We start from the raw sequence: 13,808 nt of genomic DNA on the forward strand, positions 1-13,808 counted from the left end.
GTTTAGTGATTTAGGGGTTACCGTGGTAGTACTGAGTGGACGATCGGACTGGATGATCTTAAAGGTCTCTCCCAGCCTTGATGATTCGATGATTCTGTGACTCTGCGATTCTATAACTCTATAATTCTGCGATTCTGCCACTCTGTGACCCGGCGTGCCCTGCCGGGCGCGGCCGTGAGGCGACCCGGGGCGGGGCGGAGCCTCCGCACCCGAGAGGGGGCGGGGCCGCGGCGAGGCGGGGCCTCGCTGCGCTGATTGACACGCGGGGGCGGGGCCACGGTGGGGCGGAGCCGCGCGGCCGATCCGGAGCGCCGGGGCCGTGGAGGGCGGGGGAGACACCGGGCACGGAGCCGCCGCCGCAGCTCCCCGGCGCCAGGTAACCGGGCGGGGGCCGCACCCGCCCCGCGCTACCCGGGGAGGCCGGGGCGGCTGGGGAGGGAGGCGGCGACCGCCGCTCCGCGCCGCGGCGCTATGTCTGTCGGGCCGCGGCGGAGCCCCGGGCGAGCCGCTCCGGTCCGGTCCGGCGGCGGGCGCGGAGAGGGACAGCGGCCGGCCCTGCCTGACCCGGTGCGTTACCCGGCGCCGCCACAAAGCACCGGCCTTCCCCCACCGCGTCCCCTTGTTCGTCAGCGTCTCCCAGCGCCGCCCAGCCTTCCCGGCGGGGGCCGGCACCGAGCACCCCCTCCCCGTCGCCGCCAACACAACTTCCTCCCCCGGCCTCGCACTGGGCAACTTTTCGGGCCGGTTCTCGTGCGGAGCCCCGGGCGGGTGGGCGCGGGGCCGTGCCCAGGCCCGGTGCAGGAGCGGGGGCGGCGGGGCGGCTCGGGGATAGGGGGCGGCGGTGGGCCCCGGGCACGGCCCTTCGGTGCGGCGGAGGCGGCGGCGGTGCCTCCCCGTCAGCTGTTTCCTGCTGTTTGTTGTCAGGGCTCCTGCGCTCCCGGCAGCGCCCGGCGGCGGTGGCGGGGGGGGGAGACGGGCCGGGCCGGCCCCGGTTGGCTGCGCGCGCCCCCGTGACGGCGCGCGGGCCGGGCCGGGCTGGGGACCGCCCCCGCGCGCGAGCGGCTTTGTGTGTGCGCGGCACCGGGAGCGGCACCGGCGCCCCCCGCAGCGCCGCCCCCGGGCTCGGCCGCGGGGCTTGAACCGCCCTGCCCGGTCGCACGGGGGGTGGCGGCGGCGCCTGACGCATCGCCCGTCTCCCCGTGCGAGGTGCTGCTTGCTGAGCGCTGGCCGGCAGAGCGGCCCCGTGTCCCCGGCAGACAGGTGCCTCCCGCGGGGAGCTGTCACAGATCCAGCCGCAGTGGTTGTTTGCTTTGTGGAGGTGCTCGCGGCTCGCTCAGCAGCGAGACACATTCGCCCGCTAGTGCTTAGGTTGGGGTTTTCCCCCTGGAAGTATGGATTCCCTGGGAGCTGAAATATTCTGCCGGCTCTTTTCCGCTCTGGGAAAGGTTCTGAGTCAAAGCAAAAGGGAATGCGAAGACTGTTGTCTGTTTGCTTCATTTGTTACTCTGTGCGCAGCCTTCAGTTGTACTGGGCAAGCAGATCTAGATTAAATTAATCCAGCGTGTTTATTTAAGAATGAAGGCCGTGTTTTGGACTGACATCGCCGTAGAATTTAATAAATTATTTGTCTTTGGTTTCTCTAAACAATAAACACAGGTTTAGGGTTAGACAGAGGGAATAACAAAGCAAGTACACACGGTCTAATGAGAGAGAAACAGGGCAGGGCTCTTTCCAAAGTGCTATCGCAGAACAACTCTTGATGTCAGCAACTAATGGCTCTAGATTAACCATTAGCTTGACTAATGTTTATGACTGATGGCCGAAAGGGAGGGAACTTGCTCCCCAGTTGTAAACATTCCCTCACGTGACTATATGTGACTGCTATATATAACCCTATATGTATATTTTTATATAGAGCCTCATTCTGGATGGCTGAATTCAAGTTGCGTGTGCGACAAACAAAACTGTCAGTTTTAAGTGCTGCTCTCTTTTTCTAAAGTAGTCTTTAGAAATACTATTTGGAGGCTTCTGTCATCTGCTACTTTCACTTCCGTAGTTACAGAACTACTTAGAGATGCAGAGTTTATTGTTTGTATATAGATTTTAACAATGACAAGTGAGTTTCACGTGTGGTTGCCAAGTGTGTGAGGACAAATGAAATTGCATCTCAAAGCCCAGCAGAGAAGATGACAAAAACAGGCTGGATTTGTTACTTGTCACAGACTGAGAGCTGGTATTTATATATCTGTATTTAACATGGTAATCATCACAAGCTTGAAGGGATGTTGTCCAGGTCAGGTCATTGGTTCACGTTTGTTTACTAACATTTGACCTATGTTGAAATCTTGACTTGCTCAGTTCTCGCTGAAATACGTAATTCCCTTAAACAAGATTTAACTTAAAAAGTACTTGTTAAATGTCCAGATGAAATGCCTGTACACTGTGGATGTTTGTTAGCAAGGTGATCTCTAATTTTGGAGCCTTTACCTACATTTAGGACCTTTCTAGTTAATATAAAAAATGCTTGGTGATGTGCCCTTAGTGTATTAGCACCCCTTCTGCCAGCTGGATGTAGCTGGTTTGGAGGTTTGGATGATAGTTGTCTTGACACCATTTCTTAATAGGTTGTTTACTGGATTTTATTTTTAATGACTAATGAAATCAGTGATGTTTTTGGATGAAGTTTTGCATCATTTCTGCACTAAAATTAATGAAAACAAAAAATGTGTAGTTTATCTTTCAGAAACTTGCAGAATGGATTCATAGACAAAAGTCGTCTCAACTACTTCAGTACTATAAGAATAAATTTATTACAAAACAAGAAACTACAGCTTTCTTAAAAACAGTGGAGGAATTAGGAAGGGGACAGGAGGAAAAGGAAGGGAAAAAGAAGCAGGGAGACAGGTGTAGTTGCTGGTTTTGGACTCTGTGTAGTGGTGGGAAAGAAAATTAATCTGAGTCTGATACCATTTGTAAACTAATACTTTTATATGTTATCTAGCAAGAGTATTGTGAGGGTTTAAGTTACTCTGTGGGAGATGCTGAGATAGGGGTGCTGTATCAGAAACAAGCACCCATCTGTGTGGCTCTGCTCTCTGTAAACGTGAAACAAAGTACCCTGGATTAGTGTTTGAGGGCACCAGTATGATGGTAACAAATTTAAATGCCACTGTCCCAGTGCACGCCTTACCTAGGAAAACGGCCAGTTTGCAATAGGAAATGATACTACTGCAACCTGCAATACAGAATTATACTACTGCAATTTGCACAAGGGAGTTTGCATCCTGCAAAGCAACCTCTTGTAGTCAGGTGCTGTGCCCTGCATCTGGGCACAGCTTTCGTTGCTTTGCCAAAGCCTCTTCTGTCTGGACTGTATTAAGTTCCTTTTTCTATTTGGTACAGTAGCTGGATGGTTCTAAAGAGCACAGTATGCTGTTCCATTTCAGTTTCTTTCCACTTTTGGCTACATGTGGTGGTTTCAATTCTGCATGTAGGCAGAAGCCAGGCCCTGTTTACTTGGACACTCGCAGAAGTTGGTGGCAGACATTGAATCTCAGACCTCATAAGAGACTGACCACGTGTGTATTTTTGGATGCACCCCTGCTAATGAACAGCAGAACCCTGGGAAGGTAAGGAGCAAGTTTTATTTTTTGCTTAATGATTCTTTAACCCATGGTCTTGTGCAGCTGTGCTAAGGATTCTTTTTCCTCTTTTGTCCATCTCTGAGATGAGAAGAGGAAGCTGAAACCCAGTTCCTGAGATGCAGTGATGAAGTTTCAGCCTGATACGAGGGTAAGTACATCTTGAGAAAGTTTTAGTGTGCTGAGGGGAATGCATGACCCTTTTTGAAAGGATAGAGAGTGCTTACTTGCTCACAAAGGAAAATGTTTTTAGTTGGTAAAATGGTGAAAGAGAGGCTGTCACAGTTTTTTGTCCTTTAACTAGCAGCTGTTCTTTGTTGTAGATGTGAACGCAGTAGATGGTGCTGAAGCAACACTGAGGCTCCTCCTGTGAAATATCCACAGTCCAGTGTGTATAGAGAAAGTGCTTGCTGGCCCTCCCCAGTGTTGATGGTCCTGTGTCTTCAAGAGATGCATTCCAGGACAAGAAGACACTGACTGTTAGTTCTAAAAATGTTAATAAATAATTCTTTGTGTTACTTTTTCATTCTTTCTTGCTTGTGAAGGTAGGGAGATGAGGTGGTACAAATACCAGCCAAGTGGTGCTTCAGGTGTGTACAGACAGTGGTCAAATTTAAGCTATTTAATATTAATTAGCCCTTTGATATGGTTGTTGTTCAGTGTTGCTGAAATCAGTGCTGAAAGTGTTTGGGAAGCTTGGGAGCTACTGCTCTGGGAATACACATTACAGCACTCAGCTACAGTGTCTGTGTCTCCTGTCTGTCCATGTACTCCCTGGGAGAAGCATGCAGGCAGGAAGTCTTTCACAGTATGATTGAGAAGTGGTATCAAGGTTTGTGCTGTCAGAATACTGTACTGTCAAAACCATGCACTGTTAGCAGGCCTGACTTGCTAGGCGATATGAGCTATCATTGATTCCTCTCCTAAAGGTCCTCTCAGGAAGGCGATCTGGGTGCTGAATAATGGCAGTGTCATTAGCTCTCAGTTCATGAAAGTACCCCTCTCTTGGAACTGGGAAGATTTGACAAGCAGTAAATACTTTATATCCATTAGTGAAAGTAAATAAATCTGCCTTTCTTACAATTCATTTAATATTATGACTCGTGTTTGGTAATTCGCATCAAGGCAAGGGCACTAGAACTTCATCACTGATACATACCCAGTGAAGAATGCTCAGCTGATTTTAAAAGTGAAATCATGAGCAAAAAAAAATCCGTTTTCCTCAGCATTTGGTTTTGTGAATAACCAACATCCCTGTCCACTACCTCTGAAAACTCTGCTGGTAACGTGATGGAATTGGTGTGATACAGTAGTGTCACTTTCAGGGACTGTAAGTAGCACTAGGAAACCTGACTGGTTCTCCGGACCAGTGGAAGTTATTTTCTGTGGTTTTAAATGTAAATGGTGGATGAATGGCCAAGTGCACTTACTGCATTTTCCACCCCCTGTTTGGAGAATCTTAAGCTTTAGAAATGCTTTTATGTTTCACAATTCTTTGGCTTCTCCTCATTTAAGAGAGCCCTCCCACTGCCTATCAAAGCTGCCTGTAAGTGGCTTTTTCAGATCATTTATGCATGTGTGAACATAAATAGACGCCTGCACCTTTTCGATTGGTAGTGAAACTATAGGAGAAAAATCTACACGGTTAACTTGGGTGACTTTGTCAGGGCAGGAGCCTGAGGACAATGGAAAATTGCTTTCCCTTGTTCTGTTGTGCTTTGGTTTTTTCCTGTGTGGAGTAAGTATACCCTACAGGATTCAGGATCTTTACATAAGGAGAGAGGAGTCTTTATCCACAGCAAGTACCTTCTGATTTGGTCTTATAAGTGAATGCTATGTTTTTAGCTTGGGGCAAAAAAAAGGGAGGGGAGAGTGTGAAAAGATTCCAAGTTGAAATTAGCTTCTCTATTTTACAGGAGAGGAAAAAGCAAAATTTCCATTTAGGTTTTTAGAAAATCCATGATAAAGTGGTATTTTAAGTCTGCATTACTAGAAGTCATTTTGTAATTTTTTTCCTACTTTTTACTGCTGTGAGCAGTAACATAAAGAGTGATGTAAGGTGACTAGTTTCATAATGCTTCAGCTGGACCCTTACAAATTCATTGAATTCAACAATCAGAACTGAGGACAGAGGTAGCTGCAGCCTGCTGTGTATTCTCACTGGTAGTTAAGTGTAGAGGTTGCTTTTTCAAAGTTAGACACTCTAGTAAGGTTACAGTGTTTTAGCAGTTTCTTAAGAAAACACACGCAAAATCTACATTGTTTTGACTGTTACAGTGCTGACTGTAGAATTTAATTTTTTAAATTTTTAAATGTGTATCATTTCAAGAATATACATTTCCTTAGGCACTGTATTCTGAAAAAATGTGTTCTAGCACCAGTTGGTTTGTTAGATTCTGCTGCAACTTTAGGTTACTTTTAGCTCTTTAAGGTAGAATAAATAATTCAGGATTTTAGGCCTTGTATTACTAGGCAGATTTTTCAGCTTTACATCTTTGAATATTTATGCATTTATTTTAATGTTTGGGACTCAAGACTTCAATCCATGCCATAATGCCATATCCAGAAGTAATAAATTTGTATTTTGCTGTGACTTTTAACTTGCTTGCAAGAATTGCACTCATGCTCCCTCCCTTCTGAAGTATTTAATTTTTATTTTAAGTGTCTCTGGGTTACTGCTTTTCTGAGGGCACTGACATGAACTGTGATTTTAGGCAGGTGATGCACTTGCATTTGAAGGGTTTAGGTGCATTTTTCAAAATGTCATGCAGGGTCAGTCTGTGTCTAGGATCTGTTCTGGCCACCGAGCTCTGTGTTTGTGTTGCTCTCTGTGAGATAGGGACGGGTTTGGATTTATTTTATTTTACCTTCTAAAAGTAGTGACAGGATGAGCATTGTGTTTACTCTGAAAGAAGTACCCCTTTGGATGCTGATTCCACATTTACTGTAACTTACGATCAGTTGATTGTTTTGAATCCACAATACAATCAGCACAAATATAACATTATCCAAAATTAGTAAGGATGGCACATGGAGCTAGGCCAAGTGCCTTATGGGCATATCTGTTACAATTGCCTTAATTGCTTGTATTTGTGGTTTCTGGCTGGAGACTTTGACTGATACTTGTTTATTCACACTTATTGTCTGTTGATTTTCCTTCATTCTGCCACTATTCCCATTTTAATTTTTTTTTTTTTGCCTTTGCTTGCTAGGAAAGATAAAGGCATATTGGAAAGGTATAAAGCTTAGAGAAATCTAATGAAAATGCTTTCTCTATTTTGAGTGGAATCCCACCTCTAACACTCAGACCTGATTTATTTGTCCTTTGAAAAAGAGAAATGGCTATTACATCACCTTTAAAAGGAAGATTCATTGCTTTTAATTTTTATGTATCCTTCAGATGGGATACAGAAGATTAATAGTGATTTGAAAAATCTGAAGGTAAGGAACCTGATGTAAAATCACTCTGTTCAATATTAGGAAACCTTTTTGTTACCACATATTGTAAGAAAACAAAGTGTGAAATAAAGCAATTGAAAAAATCATTATGTCAGTGGCTTCTGATTTTTACATGCAAAAATGATGTGTTAAACTCTGTGTGTGCAGGTGCAAGTTTTAGTCCGTTTGCTTTGTGCATGTCAAGTGTTGGCTTTAAGAAACTGATCCCCTAAAACTTGAAATGAGTTTAAATTATGTATTTGTGCTTCTTAATGGTGTTTGACTTAGAATATTCAATTAGATGAGCACAAAATTTGATTGATTTGTCTATGAACGGAACAGTCTCCTGCTCTGAAAAGTAAAACCCACACAATTCTAATATTGCAGTGTGTCAGATTTACTTTGCGTTGCTCTGCATGACAAAAGCAGAGACAATACGTTTTTCTGATTCCATATCTGAAGGAAAAATGGAGGTACATTTAACTAGTTTAACTTTAGATGTTTAGTCATAGAACTTCTGCAGTTGAAAGGGAAATAACATCATAATTCAATTCCTTTGTCATGTTATATCATCCTTCGTGATTTAGGTTTTTGGCTGTATGTTCTGTGCCTACTCACTAGTTAACTTTGAGTAATTTATATTAGTTGGTGTGAAGTTGTAAGACACTTCAATTTTCCTAAGCAATGAAGATTTATCAGGCACTGCAGGTCATCTCCTATAAAGTTTTTAAGCTCTGTTTTTTTGCTCATTGGAGTTGCTCAGGTATAGTAGCAATGAAGCTTGGATAAATGACACAGTATTTTGTATTTGGATTAGACAGCTTTAAACACTTGCATATAAAACTGTCTGGTGTAAAAACTGGGTGGGTTGTTTATTATGTGAAATAGCATCCAAGCCTTTCCTATGTTAGTGTGTATATGGAACCAAGAAGCGTGAAGTCAAATACAGCAGCCAGGGTGCTATACCAACATTCTGGGTGGTGGTGTTGTGTGATCATGTGTCATAAATTGTGCAAAGCTATGGGGAAGTGACATAATAAATATGTATTATAAAAAGTGGGGGTGACTTGGGAAAATTAAGCTATAATTGTCTTGGTGACTCACTGTAATTCTCAGTGCTTCATTTCTTAGTGCTGACTAAGATGAGTGAGTTGTTGGAAATGTACTGAAATGGAATTTCAGTATTGTATTAAAGGAAGTGGAAGCTTCTGAGTTTAAAAACTGTAGGGGCCAGTAGGGGGTGTGCAGAGGTCTGAACTGTATTTTAAAGGTTTCAGTTCGTGTATTTCACTTTTAATGTAATTAGTTTGTATTTAAGTCATCTTACTGGTAAAATGGTCACTTTGGGAAAGAATTTGTCTTGATGAGAGGGTGAAGGCAGACTGTAAGATCAGTAATTCACCAATGAGGGAATGACTTTGAGCAATCATTAGCTGAATTGGTTTGAAGAATATTCTGCTGTATATATGGGATGGGGTTTGAATTTTTTTGCTGTAATGCTTTTTTGACATGTGTATGATGTTTCTTTTTGCTTTCAGGTCTTGAGTATAAACTTACATAAGTTCTAAAAATGGGAAGAATTTTTTTGGATCATATTGGTGGCACTCGCCTGTTCTCCTGCGCAAACTGCGACACGATTCTGACCAACCGCTCCGAGCTCATCTCCACTCGCTTTACAGGGGCCACGGGAAGGGCCTTCCTTTTTAACAAGGTTGGTAAGAAGCTGGAAAAACTGCTCTTCACTTCTGAAAAATGAGTTTGTGGGATATGAATCTGTCATGAGATTGAAAAAACTTCTTGGCTAAAGTGTTGTATAATTATTATTTTATTTTATTCATTTGTCTTTGAAGTCAAATTTGACATTTACTGTTGATGGGAAACTTACCTAAATTAGTTTTGTCTGCAATACTGAAAGACAAAATAAAGAAGATTATGTATATAGAGGCATCAAGCCAAAATCGATGGTGTTTTAACTTTGGAGACTTCTGTAATATGAACCTCAAATTCAGTCTGAGAGTGTCCAGTGTCTGTCAAAGGGTTCCAAAGGTGTTTTCACTTTTATGCAGTTAAAAAAAAAGTCTAGATAATACTCGGTTTAATTTCTGAAATGCATTTAAGGTAACAGTAGTCTGGCAACTTAAGTTGCCATAGTCAACCACAATCTCTTTTACAGGCAATAATACTCTGGTTTAGTTTAATAAGTTTTTAATTGAGCATATTCAGTAGATTGAAATACAGAAGTCATAACTTCGGAGTGAATTGTAGGATTATTTATGAACCTGCCATAAAGACCTGTCCATTAGATTAATTGAAAAAATTGTGATTGTCCTTTGCTTTCTCGCAAAGTTCCTGGTCGTGTAATGCTTGGTGTATTTCAGTTTCGTTTTTTTCTTGTAAGCCATTTGGCCATGGGCAGACTTGATAGGGGCATCAGTAATGTCTTAACTGTGTTTTGCTCTGGGACTTCTGCTATCCTGAATCTTGCTGTAGTGAGAGATTTCTTTCTCATCCAATAAGCACTGGATCCTGGGGTTAAGATTTTTTTGATGTTAAATAGTGGGGTTTAATCACAGCAGTTTGAGTTTCTGCATTTCTGCAGTCTGAAGCTGTACATCTGAAGCAGTCAGGTGCAAAGGTGAGAAAGCAGTGCAGTCCCATCTTTTAGAATCTGCATATCAGCAGTTTGGATATAGTTATGACATCAACTTTTCAACGAATTATACATCTTGGTTTTCTGGTGGTGCTGCAAAAGAAGTTAAAAGTATATCTTAAACTGCTGATACAGCACACCAAAAGGTGCATGTTTCATGTCTGCATTCTCAGCCACTGACCCTGGCTTTTTCTTAGATAATTATTTCGAAAGCACCACAAGATTTTTAAAGAACTACCTCTTTTAATATTTTGGTTCTGGGTTCTGGGACTTGGTGATCACATCAGCTGCTAGAAATGGGTTACATACATTACAACTGGATTAATATAAATGTACAAGCTGTTCACTGGGAGTTTCTCACCCAGAGCTGAACACAGCACTTTTGCACATTATGTGATAGCAATTCATGTCTCTCAGTTAAAATGTGAGGGTTTTACCTCATTGTGAAATGCATCTGTAAGGTGCTACCTTCTCAAGAAGGGGATTTTTTACAGTGCAGTTTTCAGTTCGTGTGCAGTGCCACAGGCTCTTTCCTTCTAGCATGCTGATAGTCATTTATTTACCAGAGTTCCTGTAGGCAGACTAATCCTTTGTGTTCCCTGTGCGCTGTGTGTTTGTCCCAGGTGGTAAATCTGCAGTATAGCGAAGTTCAGGACCGGGTCATGCTCACTGGCCGCCACATGGTTCGGGACGTGAGCTGCAAGAACTGCAACAGCAAACTGGGCTGGATCTATGAGTTTGCCACTGAAGACAGCCAGCGCTACAAGGAAGGCCGCGTTATCCTGGAAAGAGCCTTGGTGCGGGAGAGCGAAGGCTTCGAGGAGCATGTGCCATCCGACAATTCCTGAAGAGGCTCCGGTCTCTTCTCAGGTTCTCTGCAATTGAAACTCAAATATAATAAAATCAACAAAAAAATCTGCTTACATACACTGTCACCTTAGCATCAGAGTCGGATTCATGGACTACAAAGTGGGAAAGATTGTGAGAATATTTCAGATGGAACCTTCCTTTCTTTATTCCTTTTATATTTTACTTTCCCTCCAGCAGCTGTTTGTAGAAAGAATGTTGTGCAGATGCTGTAACTTTTTCTCTCTTTCATTTACATCTGTTAGATTTGAGATTGTATCTTCAGATTCGGTGGGCTAAAAGGAAAATATTTGCAGGATTTGTCTTTCATTGGAGAGAAATTCAATGAGGTTTTTTTTTTTAGTTTGCACAAACTGATGTCAGCATCAAGTTATTTTAAAACTACAGATGTTTTTTTAAAAGTATATTCCAACTTTTGGCTTAAGTTTTTAGTTAGGTGTTTGGGTTTTTGGTTTTTTTTTACCCAGCCTTTTCACCTGGTTTGCTAGCTAAGTAAAGAGATCCGAATTTGTGCTGAGTGCTAAAGGTTCAGTGTTGGTACGGCTTGGGCTGGCCCATGTGCCATATTCTTGTTGAGGTTGATTGGTAGCACAGAGCCCATTATTTCTTGTCATTCTTGACCCAAAGATGTCACCGTTCCTTGTTTATTCGTGAAGTCCCATTCACCATGTAAACTGGTGTTGATTGGAAACTCTTCTTGAAATAGGGCAGAACTGCTTGGCTTTTTTTAACTTTAACAGATGTAACTTATGAGCATAGTAATAATATAAAGTAATAGCTGTCTGTTTAGTCTTGCATTGCTTACAAATCCAGCTGTGTTTGTAATGATAGGGGTCCACTGAGAAACTACTGTTTCAGTAGTCATTTTTTTTCATTTCTCTACTAATCTCATTAAGTTAGACAGGGAATTGCAAATCTTAATTCTTCTTCAAGTAGCTTTCTTTAAACCCAGAACTTCCTATGTTAAACACAGCTGCTGTGTAAAAGGAGAAGATTGCCAGCATGTTTGTTCATGCCTAGTTATGCAATCTGCATCTCTTGAAAAGATTAACTTAAACAGCTTGTTTTCAAATGCTGCTTCTGGTGTTGAAACCTTTAACTTTCAACTTTGTTGAACCTTTTCATTGTGATGTTACATTTTTTATCTTTCTGGGCAGCAGTACATGTCAGCCTAGTAGTAACTAGTGACTTGGATTCCTGCTTTGTTCTTGTAGAGGTCAGCTCTGTTTAAAACAGTGATCTTGCTTGCTTGCCTTTTTTAGCAAAAATGCTCTTCGTTAACTTCACTCAAGGGTGCCCAAACACTTTCATTGTGTCTTAAGCCATAAGTTAAGATCTCAAGGGCTGAAATTTATTTGAATGTTAGATATGTATGATTTCTTATCCAGGATATGAGTTGGTTGTGGTTTTTTTTCTTATTGGATAAATTGTGGTCAACGTGAAATGTTACCCACAGACGTAGGAAAGGGGGGGAACCCCACCCAACCAAACAGATCTGGGTTCTGACCTTTCAGAATAACTTCTCTTCTCTGGCCACAGCTCCATATCTGAAACTAAGATGTGGAGGGTGACTATGCAGAGTATTTTTCTCAATTCTTTTTGGTTGCCAAGTGGCAAATTGGACACCCCTGACTTGAATCGACTGCCTCTTTCATGTAAAGGTAGCTTTGTTCTAGAAATGTCACATAGAAAGAAAACAGAGTAGATCACATACCAGAGCTGTGCTTGAATCAAGCTGCTTAAACAATAGTGTACTTGTGCCTCAAATGAATCAGTTTTTGCACTGAGTACAGTAGTACCCCATTATCTTGTACTTCTGTCCTTCACAGACCTGGAAGCGCCATTAGCATGGTTCTCTGCAGTACTTTTCTTGTACTTCTGACATTACAATAAAGTATGTTTTGTCCTGAACTGGTCTTTGCTGTCCTTTTGGAGTTATTTTTATAGTCTGTCAGCCAAGTCACATAACCCATCTTTCATTCCTTGTGTTAAGCTTCTGCAGGACAGTGACCAGCTGTTGATGAGCATCTCTCTTTGTAGAGGTGGCAAAAGAGTTCTGTTGATTTTGGAAGGTGCCAAGTAGAGTGTCACACATACCACTTGGACACTTGAAAGCCTTAAATTTACTCCTGTTAAAGAGAAGACAGGAAATGTCTCATTTAATGGAATTCTGGGTGCCAAATATCTTTCCATGACTTTGAAAAGACAGCAAGCTAAGCAAAAATCCACCTTCTGCTAGAAACTTGAGGTTTTGGCTTCTGAAATGGCTTGGGAATTAATGAATTGGGTATTTTGTATCTGGACTTCTGTGACGTTCTCCTTTGTGTTCAAATGTCAGGCAGAAACCTGCTAGGAGCTGGTCAACTTCTAAAGCTGTAGCTGAAGAACTGAGATGAGCGTATCATTCTGTTGGTGTGATGGAGACTGGGGCTCTTATTCTAACTTATATTAAGACCATTTTGGTAGAATGTTGGTGTGAAATGCTAAAAATTGCTTCTCACAAAGCCTTTGATTTGAAAAACACATGTGAGGTGAATTCTTAAAAATCCCATGAAGGTTAAGCAAGTCCTCTGCAGCTTTAAAACAGTAGACTTTGGCTTGCTGTTTTAGCTTTCATGCTGTTCCCTCCTGTATCACTTTGGATGGCTCTGAGAGAGTTTAGCCTCCTATATTTTGGCTGCTCCTCCTTGAGACACTTGGTGTGTGAACACAGATAACTTATCTGTAGGGAACAAGGCCACTGGTTACAGCACATCTAGAGACAGGGGAGACATTGCTATTTGGCACCAGCTGCAATTTTGTAGTAGTGCAGTAGCCTGGGATGCTCAAACAAGGGCTGGCACAGGAAAATGTGCCCCTACAGTGATCTTTTGCCTGGCATGTGGTGCTGCCTGAGGTAAAGAAGGTAGCAAGGAGATTGCAGTGCACAACAGACTGCACTGTGTGTTCCTGGAGACTCAGAATCTCTGCTCGTAGGCTGCAGCTTGGGCCAGCAGTGGTGCTGTGACATTTGCATGACATGAGCTGGATTAGAGTTCACGTCACCCATGCTGTGATCTCATCCTGTGGGTGTACTCAAAAATACTGAAATACTTCCTTGCTACCATTTCAGCAAAACACAGCTTTGGGCAGAGGAAAAGAATAGATGGTGTGTTTGTGGAGTGTAAAAGCATTTTACTTATGCTCTCCAGGGATGTTAGAAGAACTTTTGT

The 13,808-nt window shown here is 42.7% G+C and overlaps 1 protein-coding gene across 5 annotated transcripts; it reads left to right on the forward strand.

Annotated features, from left to right (window-relative positions):
• The first annotated feature begins 271 nt into the window (after positions 1-271).
• YPEL5 (yippee like 5) lies at positions 272-12,507 on the forward strand. 5 transcript variants are annotated; one of them, XM_048297897.1, is made up of 7 exons: positions 275-376; positions 3,495-3,629; positions 3,728-3,792; positions 3,965-4,120; positions 6,854-7,082; positions 8,618-8,790; positions 10,353-12,507. In XM_048297897.1, exons 6-7 carry the CDS (start codon positions 8,650-8,652, stop codon positions 10,575-10,577), a joined length of 366 nt encoding a protein of 121 aa, XP_048153854.1. In that variant the 5' UTR covers positions 275-376; positions 3,495-3,629; positions 3,728-3,792; positions 3,965-4,120; positions 6,854-7,082; positions 8,618-8,649; the 3' UTR covers positions 10,578-12,507. The 5 variants fall into 5 exon arrangements, with proteins under 5 accessions (XP_048153853.1, XP_048153854.1, XP_048153852.1 ...); XM_048297895.1 differs by lacking the exon at positions 6,854-7,082; XM_048297898.1 differs by lacking the exon at positions 6,854-7,082 and having other exon boundaries at positions 3,733-3,792.
• Positions 12,508-13,808: the final 1,301 nt, after the last annotated feature.

Source organism: Corvus hawaiiensis, chromosome 3, assembly GCF_020740725.1.
Source record: "Corvus hawaiiensis isolate bCorHaw1 chromosome 3, bCorHaw1.pri.cur, whole genome shotgun sequence".
Lineage (NCBI taxonomy): Eukaryota > Metazoa > Chordata > Aves > Passeriformes > Corvidae > Corvus > Corvus hawaiiensis.